Source organism: Lactuca sativa, chromosome 8 (assembly GCF_002870075.4).
Source record: "Lactuca sativa cultivar Salinas chromosome 8, Lsat_Salinas_v11, whole genome shotgun sequence".
Lineage (NCBI taxonomy): Eukaryota > Viridiplantae > Streptophyta > Magnoliopsida > Asterales > Asteraceae > Lactuca > Lactuca sativa.
Genome location: NC_056630.2, coordinates 284,179,866 through 284,202,176, shown reverse-complemented (window position 1 = coordinate 284,202,176; position 22,311 = coordinate 284,179,866). Strand labels below are relative to the sequence as shown.

Sequence of the window (22,311 nt, the reverse complement as noted above, 5' to 3'; positions counted from 1 at the left end):
AAAGATTGTTCTTAAACTTTTGAGATTTTAATAAAGAGTTTTGATGTTTCAAGAAAGAGAAATATTGTTCTTAATTTTTTGTATATCACTCAAACATGTATACATGTATTTGATATTCATATCCATTTGACATTATACTTATGAAAACTTGAAAATATTGAAATTCCAAAGTGAATATAATGTTTAAATGATTAATTAGGATATTGGTAATTTGGTTTCCCGCAAAAGAAATTTTGTTTTTTCTAAATTTTGGAGTATTATTTTTGTTTTCTTTATAATAATTGATGTAGCCATAGTTATTTATCTTACATATATGTAGAAATGTTTCCCTTCTAATTTGTCTGGCTCATACGTGATAGGTTATCATAAGACTAAGGTGAACATTGTTAAATTAAACGTCCATCAAAGTACTATCGAATACACATAAGGGGTGTGTATGACTCCACTGCTTTTTTTTTTGGAAACATAAACAAATTAAGCGGATACCTACTTGTAATATTTAAACAAACACCCTAGGTTCGAGCTCTTTTATAGGACAAACTCAGTCCCATAGAGATTTTCAAGGAAAAATTCATCATATGTTGCACCACAAGAGGTAGTTTAAGGGGAACAAAACTTCCAACTTCCGCTCCACATGAGTATAAAACCTGGATATCAACTCAACTAGATTGTATACCACTTGCAATCCACTAGGTACCATGGGCAGGGATGTTAACGGGAGCAAAAAAAGTTGCCCCCGCCTCTGGCCCCAACATCAGTTGTTCCCCCCGCCTCCGAATCTCTCGTTTACATAGCCTAGAATACATTCATCGCCCTCGATCTCGCCCTCGTTCCCTCATTTTTTTAGGCTTAAAATTGACTTTTTTCTAAAAAACTGATATATTTTAAGCTAAAAAAAACTATTTTACATAAGTTTAAAAGCTTAAAATCTAATTTTTTAGCAACTAAAAAAATAAAAATCCAACATTACTAAACGACAAATCCAACAAACTTACAAATATAAAATACGACAATCCAACATTACAAATATAAAATACATCTCCAAAAATATATGACCAATTCACTACATCATCAATATCCATCGATTGCCTTCAACTCTTCATTTTTTGACATTTGAATATCATCCCTAAATAAATAATAACAATAACAATAATATAAATTGTTATATTAGTTTAGTCAATACAAAACGACAAATTACCTCAATTCTCTCGTCGTCTTCATCGGAAGGGCGTCGGCAGGCTAAAGGCAACCAACTGCCGGTTACTCTGTTGTCAATGAAGCTGATGATGGGAATGGTCGGTGTTGGGTCTTGGTGTCTTGGGAGGGACTATGAGAGAAGTCGACATGAAGCTGTATGTGTTAAGTGAAAATTAATGAAGGAAACCCTAAAATTAGATAATGTGTTTTCTATATATATTTTATATTAAATATATTTTTTTCATATCAATATACAAACGGGGCCCTACGGGAGTACGCGACGAAAATTCTCACTCTCGACCCCGATCCCGAAATAAACGAGGTTTGATCCCGAAAATTCTCCTCTCTTGCCCTCAAAACCATAATGAGTTTGTATCCCGAAAGATGATCGACGATTTACGATAGAAATTTCATATCGAGATCTTTTGTTTCTTTGCGCAATTTTTGCTTATGTTCTTGCACTTTTTCTTTCTTGACAAATTTATCTTTTTTGAATTGCAAAAGAATTACGAAATTCAAATTATATAATTCAAAACTATTTGCCACTTTGCGTATGTCATCAAGTTTGTCGTCCTAGTGCAATAGACAAAGACTTTTTTGCCCTATCTCTACCTGAACAAACTATTTCTTCGAGCTCAAACTTTTCATCTTGGTTCAAGTGAACCCGAAACAAGCATCCAATGAAGTTGTGTAACCCGTCTCATAATTTTTTGTTTTTTTTCGATCCACCTTCTTCTTTCCAAAAACATCTTTCCATTTCTGAAAATCAGATAAGAACTTCCAAATATCAACAAATTTGAAAGGCCTCCCTTTATTGTATATCTTAAATATTTCTAGCGCCATCTTGTAAACATTTGTATCACATTCCCCGCGATTTCGTTGATTATTTAAGTTGTTGTACACATTGTTGAACTTTGTAAAAGTCATGTTCATTTCACGAAACTTAGTCGTCGATTGGTGTTTCGTACGATACTCGTTACTACTTATTTCATTGTGAAACTGTTCGATAATGCATAGCCAATTGATTATTAACTTTGCACATTTCCATGCTCGGGATCCTTGAAAATATTGACCCATGATTCCATTAACTCTTTTTCTTCTTGCGTTGTCCATTGTCGAGGGGTGCATTTTCCTTTCTAGCAGGCGCTTTTCCTTTTCCATCTCCTTTAAGTTCGGATGGTCCATGATGGGGTTCGAGTTTGAGTTTGACTTCAGGTGAGTTTGGTTGCATTTCTTAAACAAACTTGATTTCCGACTCGGTCGAGGATTGGCTTCTCAAAATGTATTATGAGAGGAGAAAAATCGTGAAATAAGGATGGGCTAATGGGCTGCATAGAGTAATATCGTGGTATATTTTTATGGTGAAATTGTTGGGACTGGGTCGGGGTGGGGTGCGGAAAAAAAAAACATTTAGTTGTGATCGGTAAATCGACAATAAACCGACCGAAAGAAAGCAAAAGCATTTCGAATCGATGTCGTTGAAACCACTTCCACCCGATTTGTTTTCGATTGGATCTGAGATTGGTGGGAGGGTTATTTAGACAGATTTTGGTAAATGGAGGTTTGAGTGGTAGCAGAAAATGGTAGAAAGTTATGTGAAATAAGAAGTAAAAGCTGTAATATTTGGTAAATTTAATAATTTAAAAAAAACAAAAACAAAAACAAAAAACAAATACTAGTTGTTAGGAGAGGAGAGGAGAGAAAGAAGGCGTCGATTTTCATCTGCTACGGTGGCCTTCACCACACCACCATGCACTACTCAATGGAGGGTTTACCGCGCCACCACTATGACAGTCTCCTCTCCACGCGGTCTGCAGGGCATGCACCCCCATCCGCCTTATGCAATTTCTTGCATTAAATAATAAATCCACGCATATAAAAAGTTTATCATATTGACATATATAGTTTATCAAATTGAGTCGTGAACCATAAGCCAAAAAAACAACTTATATATGTAATATGATTACAGGTTTTCTATATTATCAAATACCATTTTATATGTAATATGATTATAGGTTTTCTATTTGGATTAAATGTAGAACGAAAACACATCAACCCTTTATGCCTTTTTTTGGCTGAATTTTAACTAATATATTTTTGTAAATAGTTAACCTAATAATAGTAAATTAGATGGACCAGGTACATACGAAAAAGAAAGAAAATTACCTGTTTAGGACAAGAAAAATTGATAATTATTACAGTAACATAGTTTTTATAATCATATTTTAGACATTAACTATTTATAAAATTAAAAAATCAAACAAAATATAGTTAAGCGTCAGACCAAACAAAGCCATATCCAGCTTGGCACCTCTACAAAAATGGGACCCACAAACAAATGTAGTATGATTTTTTTATGTTTTTGTGATTCATTGAACTATACAAATAATTGTAGTACAAAATGGCACTAATCTAGTACTAGTGATCCTCACCAAAATTTGTACAAATAATATGGCACAAAATGACACCCTAAGGTCAATCTCCCAACATACCCTAGCTGCCTGCCTAAGGGATTGATGGTACTATGTATCTTAGTAGATGGAGACAAGGGCATTTAGGTAATTACAGTATTATAAAACACCTTAGTGGTAGTGGGTAGTAGTGGGATCCCTTGACATGTGGTCTTGATAGAAAGGGTCATCGGGACAATGGACAGAGCTTAATCTTGGAGAAAAATCCCAACCGTTAACTTGTTCAAGTTCATGGTCTACATTTCTCATAGCCGCTTCTTCTTTGAATTTTAAGAAGAACATCGATGACCAATAATCTTTTGCTAAGTTCTATAAAATAATAAAATATAAGAGATCAGTTTTTATTTCCTTTTTTTTCTTTTCCTAGAATAACAAACATATAACACATGACAGAACTATGGGCTTGCTTTAGTGTCTCATATGTGGAAAAGACATAAATACCCTCGATTTGTCATATTTTCTTAGTAAATATACAGATGGATATGAGGTAAAAAAACTAACCATGTTTATCAACTGAAGCAACTCATTGAGTGCGTTTTTGAAGAGATCCGGGTGTGCAATATCAAGAGTTGTGAGAATTTCTTGCCGGGTTCTGTGAGATATATTTACCTCCATGTTTGCACCTGTTTCAAAATTAAGAAAATCTATATTATATTTTTTACAAAAAGAAAAAAAGAAAGAAAGAAAGAAGGTTTAGACCTTATAATACCTGTGTTTATATATTTCTCAATAATGTGACGTGCCATGTAAATTCTTTTAACTGGATCATTTACTGGTATTTTTTCAAGCTGTTGTACTTCATCATAAAAATGCAGACTTTCCCCTGCCAAACAACTGAAATCATGGAGAAAAACATACTTTACTTGGAATTGGATCACTAAAAAGACTATATGGACAGGGCTATTTTCAATGAGGAGTAAAAATAAGAGAAGACCTGTCAGCGAATTCCATGAAGGATAAACGGAATCTTTTGTTGAGAAGAAGTTTATCCAAAGGTTGATTAGGATCGACATCTAGAGTTGGATCATTTTGTGACAAAAGCCCACTATCTGGTATTCCAAGAGCCTGGCCCATACTCTTTACTCCAAAGCTATCTTTCTTGTTTAAGCTCATAACCGACACCAGAGGTTGAGAGAATGAAATAGAGAAGAAAGCCACCACAAGAATACTTGCCTATAAAATAACACTCCATATCATTATCAGGTATCCATAAAAACTTCAACCTTCCTAGTGCTCTTTTCAATCACAAATGATGAGAAGGGTATTCACATCTTTTTACATACACGAGAGATCGAGAGCAAGCCCCTGTCCCACATTTTCGGATGGATAAAAAATTACAATTTTGTCTCATTGACATCAGTCTCAGTCCTAGCACAATGCACAACAAACACATTGCAACATGTTCTGTCCTGTGTAACAAACAAACGGGCCCAATGGGCCCGTTTTCTAGGACAAGACATAACAGGTTGTACTGCGTTTGACATGCATTGGACTGGGACTGAAACAGATGTCAATGTGACAAAGTTGCAATTTTTTATCCATCCGAAAATGTGGGACGGGGACTCGCTCTTGATCTCTCGTGTATGCAAAAGACGAGAATACCCTTCTCATCTTCATCATAGAAAATAGTTCTTTTAAGGAAATGCCATGAAAGGTATTAAACATACCACAACTAAAAGCACGCATCTGGTGGTGACTTGAAGCCACATGATCTCCTCATGTGTCTCATTCAAAACATAAGCAACCACCCATACACCTAGAATGGGAAACAAAAGATAAATCATAACCTATAGGAACTAAATAAAGGTGATATTGATTGTCAATCATTGTTAATAGCAACATACTTTCATTTACTTGTATATTATATAGCATCTTACTTGAAAGTCTTTTTATTACAACATTGTAGATTGTACTTCCCATTTTTTTTCTTATTTAACACACTGTATTTTGAAAGTACACCCAATTGATACAATCTACTTCCAATATTTTTCTTATTAGGACACTGTACTTCATAAAATCTAAAATCTAACCAGAGTGATAATTGGTTAGATTTTTCAAAGTGCAAAGTTGTAATAACAAAAGTAGAATGCTACAACAAATAAATAAATGAAAGTGTATATATATATATATATATATATATTTTGCATTTAACCCAACATATAAATAACTCCAAATTACAAAGAATTATAATCAAAACTTACTGATAGAAAACACAGTTACGAGTATTGCACGCCAGAGATCCTTAAGCTCATCAAATTTGAACTCAATATGATGAATGGCTGCAGTAATAGCAACCAAAGCAGAAATATACAACACAGGAAGGCAAATATGTGGAATAGCCCATTGAATCCCCATGTGGCAGTGGTTACTTAGAGGCTGCTTTATTTGAAGCACTACAGTAAAGAAACTAAAATATAAACAGCCTCATGGGAAAAATGGAGGTTAAAAGAAGTAAAAGTGGAAAATTATCTTTCTTACATGCAGCCCAGCAAATCCAGGGAAGAAGAGCAAGTGGAAGACTGATATATGATCTTATAGGAAAGAGACGCCTCCTGAAAATCACAAGGTAGTAAATAATATACAAAAAATATAAAATTGAGTAGTCTAGGAAAGAGTTCCTAAAAATGTTCAAGACTGAAAACTTACTTGACAAATACGGAATACAGGTGAGTTACTTGGATAAGTCGACAGCTCAATAACAATCCAAATCCTAGTGGAACATGAATCCAAACTGAAACCAAAAAGTTGATATAAGGCAAAGATGAAATTGACAAATGAAAATGAATGTATAGAGTGGATTTTAGTAATCAAGGAAAGGAAAACAAACCTCCCCAGAGATAGCAGGATTGCCACCAATGCGTCCTATGAAACCTCACAATATTAAGAGCCATCTGAAAACAAAATTTGAATTTCAATAGATAGATAATTAGGATTTAGGAAACATGAACTTTATGTTTTATTAAAGGACAGTAGGCTTACTGCAAGTGACAGCAAAAGATTGAAGCTAGCTATGATCTGAATAGTTGGGAGCCAAAAACTACTTCCTTTAGGTCGAGGAACCTTGTGAATTATAAAGGGTAAAGTCGACCTCAAAAATAGGCTGCAAGACAAGAACAATGTTCATCATACACATTGCCAGATATGAGAAGCAATCAAGTCAAGTGTGTTGATCAATGTCAAAAGTGATGGTGTAATGCTTCCTAATTTGACATAAAACAATTTTGAGACAATTGGCTTTCTTGCTTTAATTGTACAAAGTGAAGGGATTTAAGTTATTCTTCTTCTACACCAATGAAAGATGACATAACAACCACAATTCAAAATTCAAAAGTAAAGTTTGCATTTTAGTCAATTCTAGTAGAAGATATGCACTTGTATAATAGGGTGATAAAGCAGCATGAACAACTAATTTGCTATTTACTTCTATGTACATCATTTCTAGCATCAAATAATCGGTAATAATTTCTTAGGAAATATTGAAGGTAACTTTAAGGACATAAAACTATCTGCGAAAGTTGACGTTAACCTACAGAACTAGTGTTGTCGCAACGCGAATCTACAGAGCTTAGCAAAAGTTTTTTTGTGATGAATTTCTAAGCAAATCTAAGACCGATATTATTTCAAATGGATCTGAAGTTCATGAGGTTTCTAAGCTTCTTCTTAGAACTCAAAAGACCAAAACTCATATCGGAAAAGTAACAAGTTTAACATCCAAATTCAAGGCGTAACTGCGTTTGGATTGAAAGTAGCATGAAATTATTACAATCCTGGATTAAATCAAACTTAGATCACAATTCGAAGTTCAAACTTGTATAGTAAATGCGCATAAGCTACGTAATCTTCATCCAAATAAGCAAATGAGATAGCGCAATTGCATACATTCATGTATAATATGTGTGCAAATTGGGGGAAAAGGAGACGTACGAGACGAAAGAGATGATAGAAACGGAAAGAGCAACGTAGTCGCTGGAACAACCGCCTATGACATCGCAGCTAGTCATCTTGCACAGGCATACGGCGGCAAACGGATACCGCCGGCGACTCTTGATCGGAGAACCGCTGTTGTTATTGGAAAATTGAAACTTAAGTTCATATATTGCCTGAAAGTTCAACTTTAGTCCATTCCCAAGTTTGACCATTGACCAAAAAAGATTTAGCATTTTCTCAAAATAAACGTATAATCCAATTGTCCAAAAGATAAAAAAAAAAATCAAAAGTAGAAATATTGTTAATTGTCATCTGTTACGAAAAGCTAGAAATAATGTTTGGTGTGGAATCCTGTTAGCTTCTTGAGTTTAGAACTAGATAGGCAATTGTTGTAACAGAAGCTAGAAATAATACTTGGTATGGAATCTCGTTAGCTTCTTGAGTTTAGAACTAGATAGGCAATTGTTGTAACAGAAGCTAGAAATAATACTTGGTATGGAATCTCGTTAGCTTCTTGAGTTTAGAACTAGATAGGCAATTGTTGTAACAGAAGCTAGAAATAATACTTGGTATGGAATCTCGTTAGCTTCTTGAGTTTGGAACTAGATAGAGCAATTGTCTGAAGAGAAAGTTTTTTTGTAACTATAATACAAGGTATGTTATGGAACATTTGGAAGGTAAGAAATGTCTTGCTTTTCAATAACATTTACAAGTCATATACAGCAACGAGAGATCATTGCTAATTCATTCATATGGGTGAAACATAGGAGCAAATTACCTTGTAATTGGGTAGAATGGGTTGCTTGTCCTCTTTAATTTCCCTGTAAAACTTTGATCTCTTTGATCTCTTTGCCCACTTAGTTTCTTGCTAAGCCTATATATATATATATATATATATATATATATATATATATATATATATATATATAGGGTTAGGTTCATTTGAGACCACTTATATTTTGTGAGACCGTGAGACGCATTTGTTTATTTTTTTTTATTTTATTTTTATTTTATTTTATTTTTTTTAGTTAATTCATGTTCCGAAAATAATATTTAAAAAAAGAATTTTTTGATTTTTTCATTTATTTTGCATTTTAAAATTATTTTTAGAATATGTACAGTGTAATATTCTATTTAGAATATTTCACGTATTTTTCAAAAAAAATAGAATTTTTTTTTTATTTTTTTTAATTTTATATTTATTTTTTTTAGTTAATTCAAGTTCCGAAAATAATATTTAAAAAAAGAATTTTTAGATTTTTCATTTATTTTGCATTTTAAAATTATTTTTTAGAATATGTCAGTGAAATATTCTATTTAGAATATTTCACGTATTTTTCAAAAAAAAAAACGGAATTTTTTTTATTTTTTTTTATATTTTTTTTAGTTAATTCAAGTTCCGAAAATAACATTTAAAAAAATAATTTTTGGATTTTTCCATTTATTTTGCATTTTAAAATTATTTTTAGATTTGGTCTCACGGTCTCACAAAATTAGAATGGTCTCAAATATATATATATATATATATATATATATATATATATATATATATATATATATATATATATATATATATATATATATATTTGTCATTTCAAAAAAAAGTTGGTTAAAACATCCATAATTTTGGTAATTGTAACGGTTCATTTTGACCTTTTATAAGTTGTCAAAACTTCAAAAATTGTCCATGTAGTTTTCGAAAATATCAAGTTTAATCCATAAGTTCAAAAAACCTCACAGATGGTCCTTGTGGTTTCAAAACTTTTAACATTTGGTCCTTCTAGCTCACTCCGTTACCATTTAGCTGTTAAGTAAGGGGTATTCTTGTCATTTCACTACCCAGGGTCCATTTATAAGGTTTTGTATTATTTTTTTAAAATGAATAAATAAAATTTAATATGCAAGGGGTCCCACCTCCCCTCTCTCTCTCTCTCTCTCTCTCTCTCTCTCTCTCTCTCTCTCCAGAACTACAATCCATGGAAGAAATCAAAAGTTTTACCCACGACCCTTATAAAAAAAACCCAATTTTGTTAATCTGCCCTAATTCATATCATATCAATGGCCAACATTTTAGAAAATATAACAAACGTCAATCACATTAGATAGATCCAAAATTAAACCAATCAATAAACCAGAAATGGATGGAGATGACGAAAATCAGTGATGCTCTTCCAGTTGAGCTATATGTGTATCTTATCATCGACTCCTATCCACCTCCAAATGTTCCTCCACATCACCTTCACTTGACCCACCTTCTTCACGAGATGGAGAAAAAGACGGTGTCTGGAGTACAAGAGTAATAGGGCATGGAGAAACTAGAGATGTATTCAGTTTATGGGGAATTAGTGAAAAAATGGAAAACAATAGGGGTTTTTACCCTGTGATTTCGCAGCAAAATCTCTACCTGAAACTCAATGGATGAAGAAGGATATAGCGAGGGATTTGCTTGGGATTCGAAAACAGAAGGAAACGGGAGGGAAGTCGGAGGTTCTCCGCTACCTTTCTTCTTTGTTGAACAAAACTTACTAGGACCTGTTGTAATGATGGGTTTCTTCAACTGGGAATGGTGGTGATCAGGGGGTGGTTAGGTCGGCTTATCATCGAAATAGAAGAAATGAGGTGAAGTCAAGGGAGGCATCAACTCCGGTTGCTGCTGTGTTTTTCCGGTGATTAATTCATTTTACTTCGTTTAAAGATGAAGACTTAATCCATTAGGGATTGAACCAGGTAGAGTGAATCGAGAAGTGTTGAAGGACACCAAATTGGTTAAATTTGCAAGTGAATCGACTGCAAATTGAGGTTTTTTCTTCCGGCTCGTGTTCGCCTAAACCCTGAAATGTTGATTTCGGTAACATTGTCGTTCTGACATGAGATTCCGACCCAATTGAAACACAGAATTGATTTTATCGGCTATTGTTATGATCTTAAGAGAGAGAGAGAGAAGTGGGAACCCTTGCATATTAAATTTTATTTATTTATTTATTTATTTTAAAAAAAGTAATACAAAACCTCATAAATGGTCCCTAGGTAGTGAAATGACAAAAATACTCCTTACTTAACAGCTAAATGGTAACGGAGTGAGCCGGAAGGACCAAATGTTAAAAGTTTTGAAACCACAGGGATCATCTGTGAGGTTTTTTGAACTTAGGGATTAAACTTGATATTTTCGAAAACCACAGTGACCATTTTTGAAGTTGTCTTTTCTCTTTTTTGACCAATTTTTTTTATTTTTTTATTTTTAGGTTGTAGTTTTATAAAATCCATAGGCTCCAAATAAAAAGATATTGTTATCTTGTTTGTATAGATATAAATATTGAAAGTATTTTTGTCATTTTAATAATATATTAATACATATATTTATTAATTAATATAATAAATTTATTATCTTAAGTCGTCTACATTGGAGCAATGTTAATTAGTTTTTCAAACAAGTTACATTAGCTTTGCAATTACGTCTACATCACTACAATATCATTTTTATTTCAAAATTGGTCCTCACTACCACCTCACCAACCATTTTATATTTTTGCTTTAAAAATATCATAAATAATAATAATAAATAAGTAAATAAAATAACACTATTATAATTATCTATAAATCAAATAAAAACATTTAACATTATAAACATGAAAATCCAAATATCAGAAAATTCATCATCGGCAACATCATATTCTTTCCAAATTCATTTTAATTGAAAAAGGAGGTATATATATATATATATATATATATATATATATATATATATATATATATATATATATATATATATATATATATATATATATATATATATATATATATAAAACTGGTTTTGATATTTAATTAATGTCTGATTAAAAAATTAATAAAAATCAACATACAAGCCTTTCAAATGGTGAAAGACAAAAGCATACGTGACATTTCAAATTGATGAGGTGGCATTGCAAGTAGTCGAAGGTCTTATGTGATGAATGAGGATAATGTCATACAAAGCGATGCACTTTCACAAATATTTCGATTTATATTATGTAATTGAATATAAGATTATGATCTGCTAAAGTTATTTTTTAAAGATAAATCTATAAAATAGTCTGATCTTCTAATTAATCACTCATAAATAGCTAAAAATTGCATTTAGCCGAAAATAGCCAAGAAAACCGCATATGAAGCTAACACACATCATCTGCTCACATGTGATTTCCTAAACTCGTATGTGATTACGAATACGCTATATGGCCATCTGCGGTTTCCTCAACTGTTTTTTTTTATGATCCAAATGTAAGTTTAATTACAACTTTTTATATATTGACTACCATTTCTAACATCTTTAAATATAATTTCTGCAATTTTACTAGTATATGTATGAAATAAATGTAAGACAATTTTTTTTAATATTAGTTTTATTTTTTGGAGTAGTTATAGTGAATATTTCATTGTGATTATAACCGGTGGGAGATGTGATATAGGAGAGACCGATGCAACATTAGTTGGATAGATTGATGTGTTAGTCCTTTTATCATTATGTAATTTTGCTTTCCTTTCATGTATCTGTTCTCTCCCTCCTAGCACCTTGCTGGAGCTTTGTTTGCTTTCTTTTATAAAATTATTTGCCGGTCCCAAAAAGATTGGGAGGGAGATTTCTAGAAAATTCAATTTCGGTGTGATATTTTCGAGGATTATTAATTTTAGTGGAATTTTATATTTGATGAAAACTAAGACTTGTTTGTTAGATAAATCTAATATTAGTTTTACTTTCCAACATTTTGAAATGTAGTATTATATAGCCATGGTTGTTAACGGTGATGTTAGATACTTGATCAATGTAATTAAAGAGACAAAGTGGACGAAATCATAGTTGAGTTGACTTGCATGCGGTTTGTATGGTTATTTCGATAAATGCAATTTTTTTTGCTATTTTGGGTTAAGCCATTAGAAGATTAGATTGGTTTTAAAATTGTCACTTTTTTAAATTGGTAAATGGTCGTACATGTCAATTTGATCAGTTGACATTCATGTGTGTCACATGCTCAATTTATCTTTTAAAAGTCGTAAGATAGTGGAAAAAAAAATAAGATTTAAATGTTGACAAATTTTAAAATATCGTTTTTATTTTATGACTTTCGAAATCACATTACAAAAATCCAGCATATGTCTCCCCCCCCCCCCCCCCCCCCCCCCCAAAAAAAATAAATAAATAAATAAATAAATAAAAAAATAATACATAGATCAACTAATAAAATTAACATGTAGAGCACAATCAACCAATTTAAAAAAATAACTTTAGTGGAATATTTTTCTATTGTTCAACGACATGTGATGTATAAAAGAAAGCACACCACACTAAAAAGAGTACATGTTACTATTCTCTGACATTAAAATTTTGTGTAAATGTTACATTTTTTGATACGACATTTTATTTTTCAATTCACATGATTCCTATTATCGCACAGACAAGTGGTTACAACTTTACTTCCTTACTTGCTTTTCATCCACAAAAACAAATGTTATTTATCGTGATATATCTACTATAATAAATGAAGGGTTTTTTTTGCCACATGTCTTCTTTTTCTTTATTTGGACACATGACATTTTTTAATATTTTTAAATTTTTTATTTTCCACTTGTCATTTTATTGTATTTTTCATTTTATTAAATTAAAATTTCATATTTAATATGTAAGATAATATATATGTAAGGTATTTATTAAAAAAGATTTATATATGTGATGTATCTAATACATTAAAGTTTCATTAATAATTCAAAAGATTTCTTATTTTTCTTTTAAATTCAAACTTTTCAAATTGTTAAAATTTTATATTTAATTTTCTACTCTAATAAAAATGAAGATTTTTTTTGCCACATGTCCTCTTCTCCTTCATTTAGACACATGATATTTTCTAAAAATTTTAAATTTTCTATTTTCTACTTGTCATTTTATTGTATTTTTCATTTTATTAAATTAAAATTTCATATTTAATATGTAAGGTAATATATTTGTAAGGTATTTATTAAAAAGAGTTTATATATTTAATGTATTCAATACATTAAAGTCTCATTAATTTTAATAATTCAGAATTTTTCTTATTTTTTATATAAATTCAAACTTTTCAAATTGTTAAAATTTCATATTTAATTTTTTTAAAATAAACCCATGTAATACATGGGTCTCACACCTAGTATACTTATAAGGTTAGTATCCTTCTTTTTGTAACCATCTTATTATTTTAGTTAGTTTCTTATATAATATAGCTCTCCATTTCAGTCAGGTAGAAGAAAATCAAAAATGACTTAACCAATCACCATAGTTATTTGTGGTTGTGTGCATATATATACCGACGTGGACACCATGTGTCACATTTTTTGCTGACATGGATTAGAAGAAATTAATTAATTAAGTTGATATGGATGGAGTTTCAAGGTCTTCAATAGATTAAACCTAGACGACATTTCGACCCAAAAAAAAATCATAGAGATCAAATATGTAAAATTTAAAAACATAGCACTACATATTACATATCAGTCAAAGTAAAGTGCCTAACAGAAAACCAGATTTAGATATAAAAACAAGACTGGAACATTCTCCAATAACATGGAGGCTTATGGTTATGGATTCTCTGAATCCCTAAAATCTGATTTCAGAGAATCAAAAGAACAATTAACTATTAATTTTTTTTTTACATCTACATCAACTCTTAAAAAAATTAATATTAAAAATTAAAAAGAAAAACACTCAAAAGTAAAGTTGCACCTACTTGTACATGTATGATGTAATCATAATGGTCACAAAATAGTGCCCAAAAGCCATAGGTGCAACACAATCCAATACACTATAAGCCCCAACCTTGCCCGAGGTCGACGCATCAAAGCCCGATCACCAGATACCCTGTACACACAGATAACAAATAACAGATAACAAAATTAAATCCAGTATCACCAAATAATTTTTAAGTAATAAAACTAAAATGTTTGTTTGACTTCATAAAAAATAAATTTATATATAAACTGTATATTTTTAAATTTTACAAAAACATAAATATTAGAAAGTTGGAAACTTGAAAAGTTATAAAATTAGATACTTTGTTATAAAATTATTGTAATATAAAATAAATAAAAATAATACAAATTATTATTATTATTACTTCTAACAGAAATAAAAACTAAATGCGTAGCAAATAATTTGACATTTTTTAAGCATGCCTCATATTTTCAGAAAAGACATTACTTAATACAAATTTGTATAAAAAATATTCACTTTTATTATGTATATTTAATTGAAATATAATAAAGATTTCATATTTAAATATATTATTATCCAGAGTGTAAGATGAAATGTAATTAAATCTAGGAGCCAAAATATTAATAACATAAAACATGATTAAAAAGTTGGAGTGACCTTTCCAAAAACCCTTAACATTGATTTAATGGTAAAAAAAAAACTTAAAGCAAGTAAGTTTAAAATAGTTACCATATTCCATCGACTCGATCTGCAATCATTTTCCCCTGAATTGGGACAAGACCCGATGTGTTGAGTGATTTGAATATATGACCTGAAAGTATTTAAAAATTCAACACTTTTCAATTAAAACAAAATTTTCCCAAATAATCTGTCTGGTGGTGACCCAAGGGTAAGGGTACAAGTTATTATTTATCAAAAAAAAAAAAAAACAAACCTTTATCTTCAAAAGATTCGGATTTATTACTAAGCAAACGTTCAGATTCTGAATCAATGGTAATGGCAAGCTGGTCATTTGATCCCTTTCGTAAGGATCTCACCTGGGCAGCAGATGGCACTAAAGGCAACCCCCCTACTTTCCCAACTGGGCTCTGTACCAACAAAAAAAAAATACAAGGGTAAAATCGTCAATTACCCATCTTCTACTTTGTGTATACAATACAGCATTAACTAACTCCAAACAGATAACATACCAGATCTTCAATTTCTGATATCTCTGATCCAGCAGGCAATGAAGGAGGTTGAAAGATCCCCCCTCTTTCCTGTATCTTATCCTGTACACCTGTCCTATTTTCAATATAATCTTCAAGCAATTTAACCCTGTTTGTTAATTCCTCTTTTACCCTTTGGCTCTCCATCAATTTAAATCTTGAATTTTCGCCATCCAGAACAACACCCTGAACGAACCTCTCCAACACTGGGACCAGTCCTGCCACGTCAGCAGCAGATTTCTTGACTCCAGAATACTCCTCGCCTCCAAACTTCTGAATAATGCTCTGTAACCCTAAAGATAACTCCCCCTTCAAATGCTCAACTTCTAGGGTTTGTTTTGAGACAAGATCCTCTTTTGAATGAGACAATAGGGTTATCTGCTCTAGTAATTCATTTACACTATCAACTATGTAAAACAGCTTTTTAACAGGGTCCAAGGATTCTGAAATTACAAGGTTTGAGAAAGGGAAAGGGATTGCGATTCCATCTATCTTATCAAACAGCATGTTTATCTCTGAAGCTGATAAAACACCCTCATACTCTGAAATACAAAATCATCATGTATAAAAATGAATGGAATGTGTAATTTTAACTATAGTGTATGACTTTCATCGCTAGAAATTATAATGAAATGAATGTATGATTATAGTAGGAAAAAAAAAAAAAGTTTACCATGATCTTTAATGGAGGAAGTACTTTGAGCAGACAACTCCCTTTCTCTTTCATTCCAATTCTCCTCTTTTGTCTGATAATCTACTAATTTAGAGCTTATCTCTTTGCACATGTTTCCAGATGCTTCTAATTCTGTCTCCAATTTAAATACCTTTCCATGGTATGCATCATTTTCTTCTTTGGCTTTATCATACATTAATCTAGCTTTCTCTAATTCACCCTCTAATTCTTTTGTTTGCTTAACCAAAGATGGCATGGTATTCTTTATTACCTCCAGTTTTTTCAACAAAGATGCAATCATGTCATCAATCAGTATTGAGAAACTACCAAATTGATCAGCAAGAATTTGGTTTCTAGCATTCAACTTATCCAAAGTTTTTCCAACATCTGAACCAATAATAATACCCTCACTATCTTCTGCATTCAACTCTTCAAGCATCCCAATGTTCCAATCATTGCCAAATCCAGCATCCCAACTTTCCTGTAAATCATAAGAAATGAGATAAAAACATGAAACTAAATGACTAAAATTCTAAGAACTGATGATATTATTTATTACCTCAATTGAACGATGATCTTGAAACTGTTCTGAATCAAAACTACAATTTATGTCTTTGAGAACATAGTCGATTTCTTTTAAGCTTTCGATTTTTTTCTCAAAACTTTTCTTGAACAAAGTGAATAAAGATTCATCCTTTAACAGCACTTGAAGATTTCCTAAGAACCTAGAGAGCTCTTGACCCCATTTATCATTACATGTATTTAACTCGGTTTTGAGGGTCAAAATATCCTGTTCAGCTTTCTTCTTTTCCCCAACAAGATCAGAAACAGTGTTCTTATGGTACTCAGCTTCTTCTCTGAGCTTCTTTATCTCACTCTCTAATACACTTCTACTATCTAATGCCTTCTCGTTTTCTTGTGAAAACTGAGAAACATTTGTCTTTAACTGTGACATTGCATCTTCAAGAGACTTTATAGTCTTGTAAGCTTCATCTAGATTAATGGAATGTGTGGAAGCTTCCTCCTTAACTTTCTGTAGCTCCATTTCAACAGCAACTTTGCTAGCTTGAGCCTCTTCTTTTTCACTCATGAGCACATGTATGTTGTTTTTTGCAAGTGAAAGTGCCTCTTCAAGGGAGTTTTTATGAGCAGAGGTTTCTTGAAACCTGTTTGTTTGAGAAGTAGCTTCCCCTATTGCTTTATGTAACTCCTCTTCAACGTGTATCTTCTCTTTAGTTAGTTGGGTGATAGTTTTCTCTGAGTTTGAGAGTGTATCTTCAAGTGATTTCAAGTTTGTCAACACTTCCACCAACTTGTTGTTCAATGTACTGATCTCCTCATTTAGAATCTGTACTTCTTGTTCTGAGTTTGTCTTTAAAATGTCTAATTCGTTCTTTTCTTGAGCTAATTGAGAAAAATTTCTCTCTGAAACTGATACTGCATCTTCAAGGGATTTCATGGTTGTCAATGCTTCGGTCAACTTACTGGTCAACACACCAGCTTCATCTTTTATGTATTCTAGCTCCTGCTCTGTCTGTGCCTTGCTGACTTGGGTTTCACTTAAATATGTTGCTAACCACTTCACCTTTTCAACTGGCTCTTTTAGATCAACTGGCAGAATAATACCATCAATTGTTTCAAGGACATTCTGCAACATGCTATTGCTTTGATATAAAAACTGTTCAAGTTGACCCTTTTCTTCTTTCAAAAGCAGGAGATCAGATTCCAAGTTATTGATCTGGTTCCTGTATTCACTCAATGTTGATTCTTGTTTCTGTAAGTCGAGAGTTAACCCCTCAATCTGAGTGTTCTTTTCAGCCATTTGTTGTTTCATGTTCTCACGTTCTTGAACAAGACCCTTGCCCTTTTTAACTGCCATAGACAATTTCTCCCTCAATAATGAGGCTTTCTCTTCGGATCTTTGAAGATTTATTTGCAGTGTGTTCTTCTCATCTTTTGATCCACGAAGTTCTTCAGAAAACTGAAACTTATGCATCTTTTCTTCCTCAAGAATTTGCTCATACAGCTTGGATTCATGATCCCTAACATACAAAAGATTTTGAATCTTTTCAAGTACTTCATTGTCCATAGGCGATGATTCAGTAGAAGCTATGTGTTGTTCTAATCCTTCATACTTGGTTGTCAAATCTTCATATTCCTGTTCAAGATAATACTTCCCCTGTGATTCTGCTAAAAATGATGCAGTCAAACGATCAATCTGGACACGTGCAGCCTCCATTGTTGCATGGTTTTCATCTTGAAGCTTAAATGATTGATCTTGAGCCAGATTATATGCATAAGTGAGTCTCTCAAATTCAACAGATAGGGATGCAAGTCTACTTCTTTCATTTGCAAGCCATGTAATCCCTTCAATGATATCTGATGACTGAAGTTCAGCTGCAGCACCACTTACCAATAAAATTTCTCCACATCTTTGAAGGATCATGTCTCTTTGTGTAAGAGCTTCTTGTAGCGAATTAGCCAAAAATGCAGTCTGCATCAACTCATTATTCCTAAACTCAGCAGCCTCTAGGGCAGTTGACTTTTCTTGCAATTCAGTCAAACATCTTTCTAGTTCACTGGTTTTTTCAGAAACTGATTGTTTCAATGAGTCACGCTGTTGGACCAATGCCTTTCCTTTTGTAACAGCCATGCTAAGTTTTTCTTTGGTATTAGTATACCTTGTCTTCTCCTGTTCAACTTCCCCTTTAAGTTTTGTGACCTCTGTGTTTAGAAGCTCAATTGTTTCTCTGTTTTTGTCAATTTGCTCCATGAACTGTCCGTATTGATATTCTAAATGGGTATTTTTGTTGGTTACCTCAAGTTCTTTCCTTTTTAACTCAAGCAACTCCTCTCGTACAGTGATGAAAACTGTCTCTGTTCCATTTTGCATATGGAAATCTGGCTTAACCTCAGCCAAACAATGGCTAAATGATTCGATTTCAGAAAGGAAGTTGTAGTACTTCTCAAGTAAGAAGGAGGTAGTTCTCTCAAGATGAGATAATTTCTCACTAACAGATGTATTAGACAATCCTGCATCGCCAAAGGCAGGTGCAAAAGAATATAAAATCCTATCTACAATGGAATCAACAGATGATAACTCATCAGACTTGAGTGCTACTACATCTTGAGATATAGAGTGGTCATTGACCCTCACCATAAGATCCTCAATCTCTTTATCCTTCATATGTAAGGTGGCATTGAGTTCACTGATTGTGGCCTCAGCATGTGACTGCTCATTCAAAGAAATCTCAATAAAATTGGAACACTCCTTTACCATCTCATGCAAAGACAACAAAGACTTTTCACCACCCTCGACAACATCAGTCCCATCAGTAAGTTGCTTTTGCTTGCTTAGAGCTTTAAGCAGATGATGAAGATTACTAACTTCCTTTATCAGAACTCCATTCTCTTCCTGCAAGAGAAGCTTAGTTATTACAATTGCAACATCCCTATGGCATTGGAAGAAGAAGAAGAAGAAGAAGAAGAAAAAGAAAAAAGAAAAGGTTATAGCCAACCTCATTGTCCTGTGGAAGGGGAAGGATTTCCCTTTCAATGTCAGGTGCAGTATGTTGAGTAACTTCTGTATCATCATCCCTAAATGGAAGTTGGTGTGGCCTATTGACAACAGCAGGGGATCTCGCTTCATTAGAAACCAAGTCATCTGGACAATCTACAAACTCATCGGGTCCCACATCTTCAGTTGTCCTTACATTAAGTGGCTCTGGCTCATCCTGTACAGCATCTACTCCTGTTACCACTACTCCATCATCCTGCTCGAGACGCTCAACCTGAAGATAGCTTGCTAATCTTAACTTATCAACACGAATAATACAAGTGTACAATAGATACAATAAGTGATTCGAGAAACTGTGTTGGCAAATCATTCAAGAGAAGGGAAAGGTTCATAAACCATTAAATAAGTGCTAAGTTGTAAATGTAAAACCTTGCAGCAATAAGTTTAATCTATTTGTCAAAATTTCCATGGAAGCTCTCGAATTGAGATGATTTGAGGTTGAAAACTAGTTAGTTGGACATCAAAAAAATCGTATCACAACTAAATTTCATCAAGTAGAATATACTATTTACCCCAAAATTAAAGATTACTAAAGTCGTTGATAATGGAATCGAAGATTTAACTAAATAAACACTGGACTCACCTGATCAATTGAACCGCCATCCATTTGAGCAGAATCAACTGACTCTATATGAACAAAACCATTCTCTCCAGCTGTTGGACTCCCCGTGACCTGCTCCAAATCATTATCATCTTCCATATCTGTGGATCGTGATATAAACCGATTAGATCTAACGCATTGAAATCAAATCTTCCTCGGGTTTTCATTCAATATGCATGATTTAACCTAAAAATAATTATAGGTTAAGATGTTACCTTAGATTTGAGAAGGAATACGACTATAGTTGAATCGGATTTGAAGCATATGATCTCGAAAACGATGGAAATTGGGGGTTTTCTCGTTGTTGATCTGGCGTGGAAGACGGTCGAATTTGGTTTTAACGTTTTGCAGTGTGCGTAAACGATAGTCACCCGCTAAGTGAGAACTCGTTGAATACGGCGTCGTAAGGACGTTGAACGAGAAATTATAAAAACAGAAATTACATGGTACCTTGATTTGTTGTTGATTCTTTGTTGGCCGACCAAAATAAAATAAAGGTGCTGTTTTTTATTTTAAATAAAAACATTTAGTAACTAAAAATTATTTACAGCCAACTGTTGTTAATTATTAATATATTTTTTTTTTGAAAAATAGGTTTTTAAACATAAGTACATGTCTTGTCTAGACAATAATAAAAAGTAATCCCTAAATAGTGATGTTAAAATAATGATATTTGATCAGATGGTGATGAAATAAAATTGTTGTTTAAAAAACGTCGAACACAATTTTTGATTTTATTTATCGAATTAATCGTATTTTCAGTTATAATTTGTGTGCTTAAAAATGACTTAAACATCATAATGATTGTTAAACACTTTCATCGGTTATAAAATGTGTCTTTAATACCGAGTTAATTGTGATTGTTATGATTTTTGTATATAAATATCGTCATCAACCACATATAAAAGAGACGAAAAAAATACAACACAAGATTTTGTTTTGGTTTCATGCTTCATGGGGTTGTTTTATACTCTCCGATTTGAATAAATAAGATAAAATTTTATATTGACAAATCTAGTATTTTCGATAGTTTAGAAGAGTTTCCATTATATTTCATGCGGTTCTTGCATATTCTCAAGTTTGAAGAAATGAGGTAAAATTTTACATTGACAGATCTAGTAACGTTCGATAATTTAGAAGAGTCACTTTCGACTGTTGTATCCTACGAGACAGACGTCCAATAATATGATTTTGAATGGGTTAAATATGAAAAAGTCAAATAAGATGATGATGATAAGATTTTGAATGGGTCAAAGTTTGACCAAGTGTTCCTCATATCCAATTGAATCGGTAAATACTAAATCTTATCCGGTCAACATTTATGAAAAAGTCAAATAAGATGATGATGATAAGATTTTGAATGGGTCAAAGTTTGACCAAGTGTTCCTCAAGTGTTCTTCATGTTCATTTGAATCGGTCTAGTACGATGTACATGTTATAAAAAAATTCATATAAACTGGAAGAGGCGCATTGATCTAGCATTCGTCTATCATGAATGTCTTGCCATTGACCGCAAAACCATGGTTATCTCTCATGCTCGCTACCCCCTCCTTTGTTTTTCTTTCTATTAAAATCGAATAAGCCCAAAAATGTCTTACCTTTAATCCTAGCCCAGGTATAAGAAATCTCTATCTGTTCGTCATTTTATTTAACGAATTTTTTATGTCATTTTGTTGATCCGCACCCGTCGCTTTGCGCGGGTAAACGACTAGTATATATATATATATATATATATATATATATATATATATATATATATATATATATATATATATATATATATATATATATATATATATATATATATATATATATATATATATATATATATATATATATATATATATATATATATATATATATATATATATATATCAGTCTACTTTATTCATGTGTATATTATCATCATACTTCCATCTTTTTCCTAGTATAACATTGTACC

At 32.2% G+C, this 22,311-nt stretch overlaps 2 protein-coding genes across 4 annotated transcripts; both read right to left on the bottom strand.

Moving 5' to 3' along the window:
* Positions 1-971: 971 nt before the first annotated feature.
* Positions 972-7,845, bottom strand: LOC111882289 (regulator of G-protein signaling 1). 3 transcript variants are annotated; one of them, XR_006185866.2, is made up of 12 exons: positions 7,593-7,845; positions 6,648-6,768; positions 6,496-6,559; positions 6,315-6,399; positions 6,147-6,220; positions 5,870-6,061; positions 5,336-5,424; positions 4,603-4,841; positions 4,378-4,502; positions 4,170-4,291; positions 1,199-1,350; positions 972-1,126 (listed from the first exon to the last, which is right to left on the bottom strand). XR_006185866.2 is itself a non-coding variant. In XM_052766670.1 (11 exons), exons 1-11 carry the CDS (start codon positions 7,826-7,828, stop codon positions 1,261-1,263), a joined length of 1,437 nt encoding a protein of 478 aa, XP_052622630.1. In that variant the 5' UTR covers positions 7,829-7,845; the 3' UTR covers positions 1,198-1,260. The 3 variants fall into 3 exon arrangements, 2 of the variants coding, with proteins under 2 accessions (XP_052622630.1, XP_023734411.2); XM_052766670.1 differs by lacking the exon at positions 972-1,126 and having other exon boundaries at positions 1,198-1,350; XM_023878643.3 differs by lacking the exons at positions 972-1,126; positions 1,199-1,350 and adding an exon at positions 3,522-3,977 and having other exon boundaries at positions 7,593-7,838.
* A 6,198-nt stretch (positions 7,846-14,043) lies between these two features.
* LOC111882281 (trans-Golgi network-localized SYP41-interacting protein 1) lies at positions 14,044-20,783 on the bottom strand. The gene is made up of 9 exons (XM_023878632.3): positions 20,585-20,783; positions 20,352-20,470; positions 19,710-19,982; positions 16,751-19,606; positions 16,192-16,672; positions 15,501-16,060; positions 15,245-15,398; positions 15,040-15,121; positions 14,044-14,457 (listed from the first exon to the last, which is right to left on the bottom strand). Exons 2-9 carry the CDS (start codon positions 20,466-20,468, stop codon positions 14,355-14,357), a joined length of 4,626 nt encoding a protein of 1,541 aa, XP_023734400.1. The 5' UTR covers positions 20,469-20,470; positions 20,585-20,783; the 3' UTR covers positions 14,044-14,354.
* Positions 20,784-22,311: the final 1,528 nt, after the last annotated feature.

Coding starts and splice junctions, on each gene's coding strand:
- LOC111882289 (XM_023878643.3), bottom strand. CDS start 7,828: ATGCTAAATCTTTTTTGGTCAATGGTCAAACTTGGGAATGGACTAAAG. Junction 6,400..6,495: donor ATCCTGCTATCTCTGGGGAG/GTTTGTTTTCCT, acceptor TTTTGGTTTCAG/TTTGGATTCATGTTCCACTA. Junction 3,978..4,169: donor TGCTTCAGTTGATAAACATG/GTTAGTTTTTTT, acceptor ATTATTTTATAG/AACTTAGCAAAAGATTATTG.
- LOC111882281 (XM_023878632.3), bottom strand. CDS start 20,468: ATGGAAGATGATAATGATTTGGAGCAGGTCACGGGGAGTCCAACAGCT. Junction 19,983..20,351: donor ATGGCGGTTCAATTGATCAG/GTGAGTCCAGTG, acceptor AGCTATCTTCAG/GTTGAGCGTCTCGAGCAGGA. Junction 15,122..15,244: donor CGAATCTTTTGAAGATAAAG/GTTTGTTTTTTT, acceptor AAATACTTTCAG/GTCATATATTCAAATCACTC.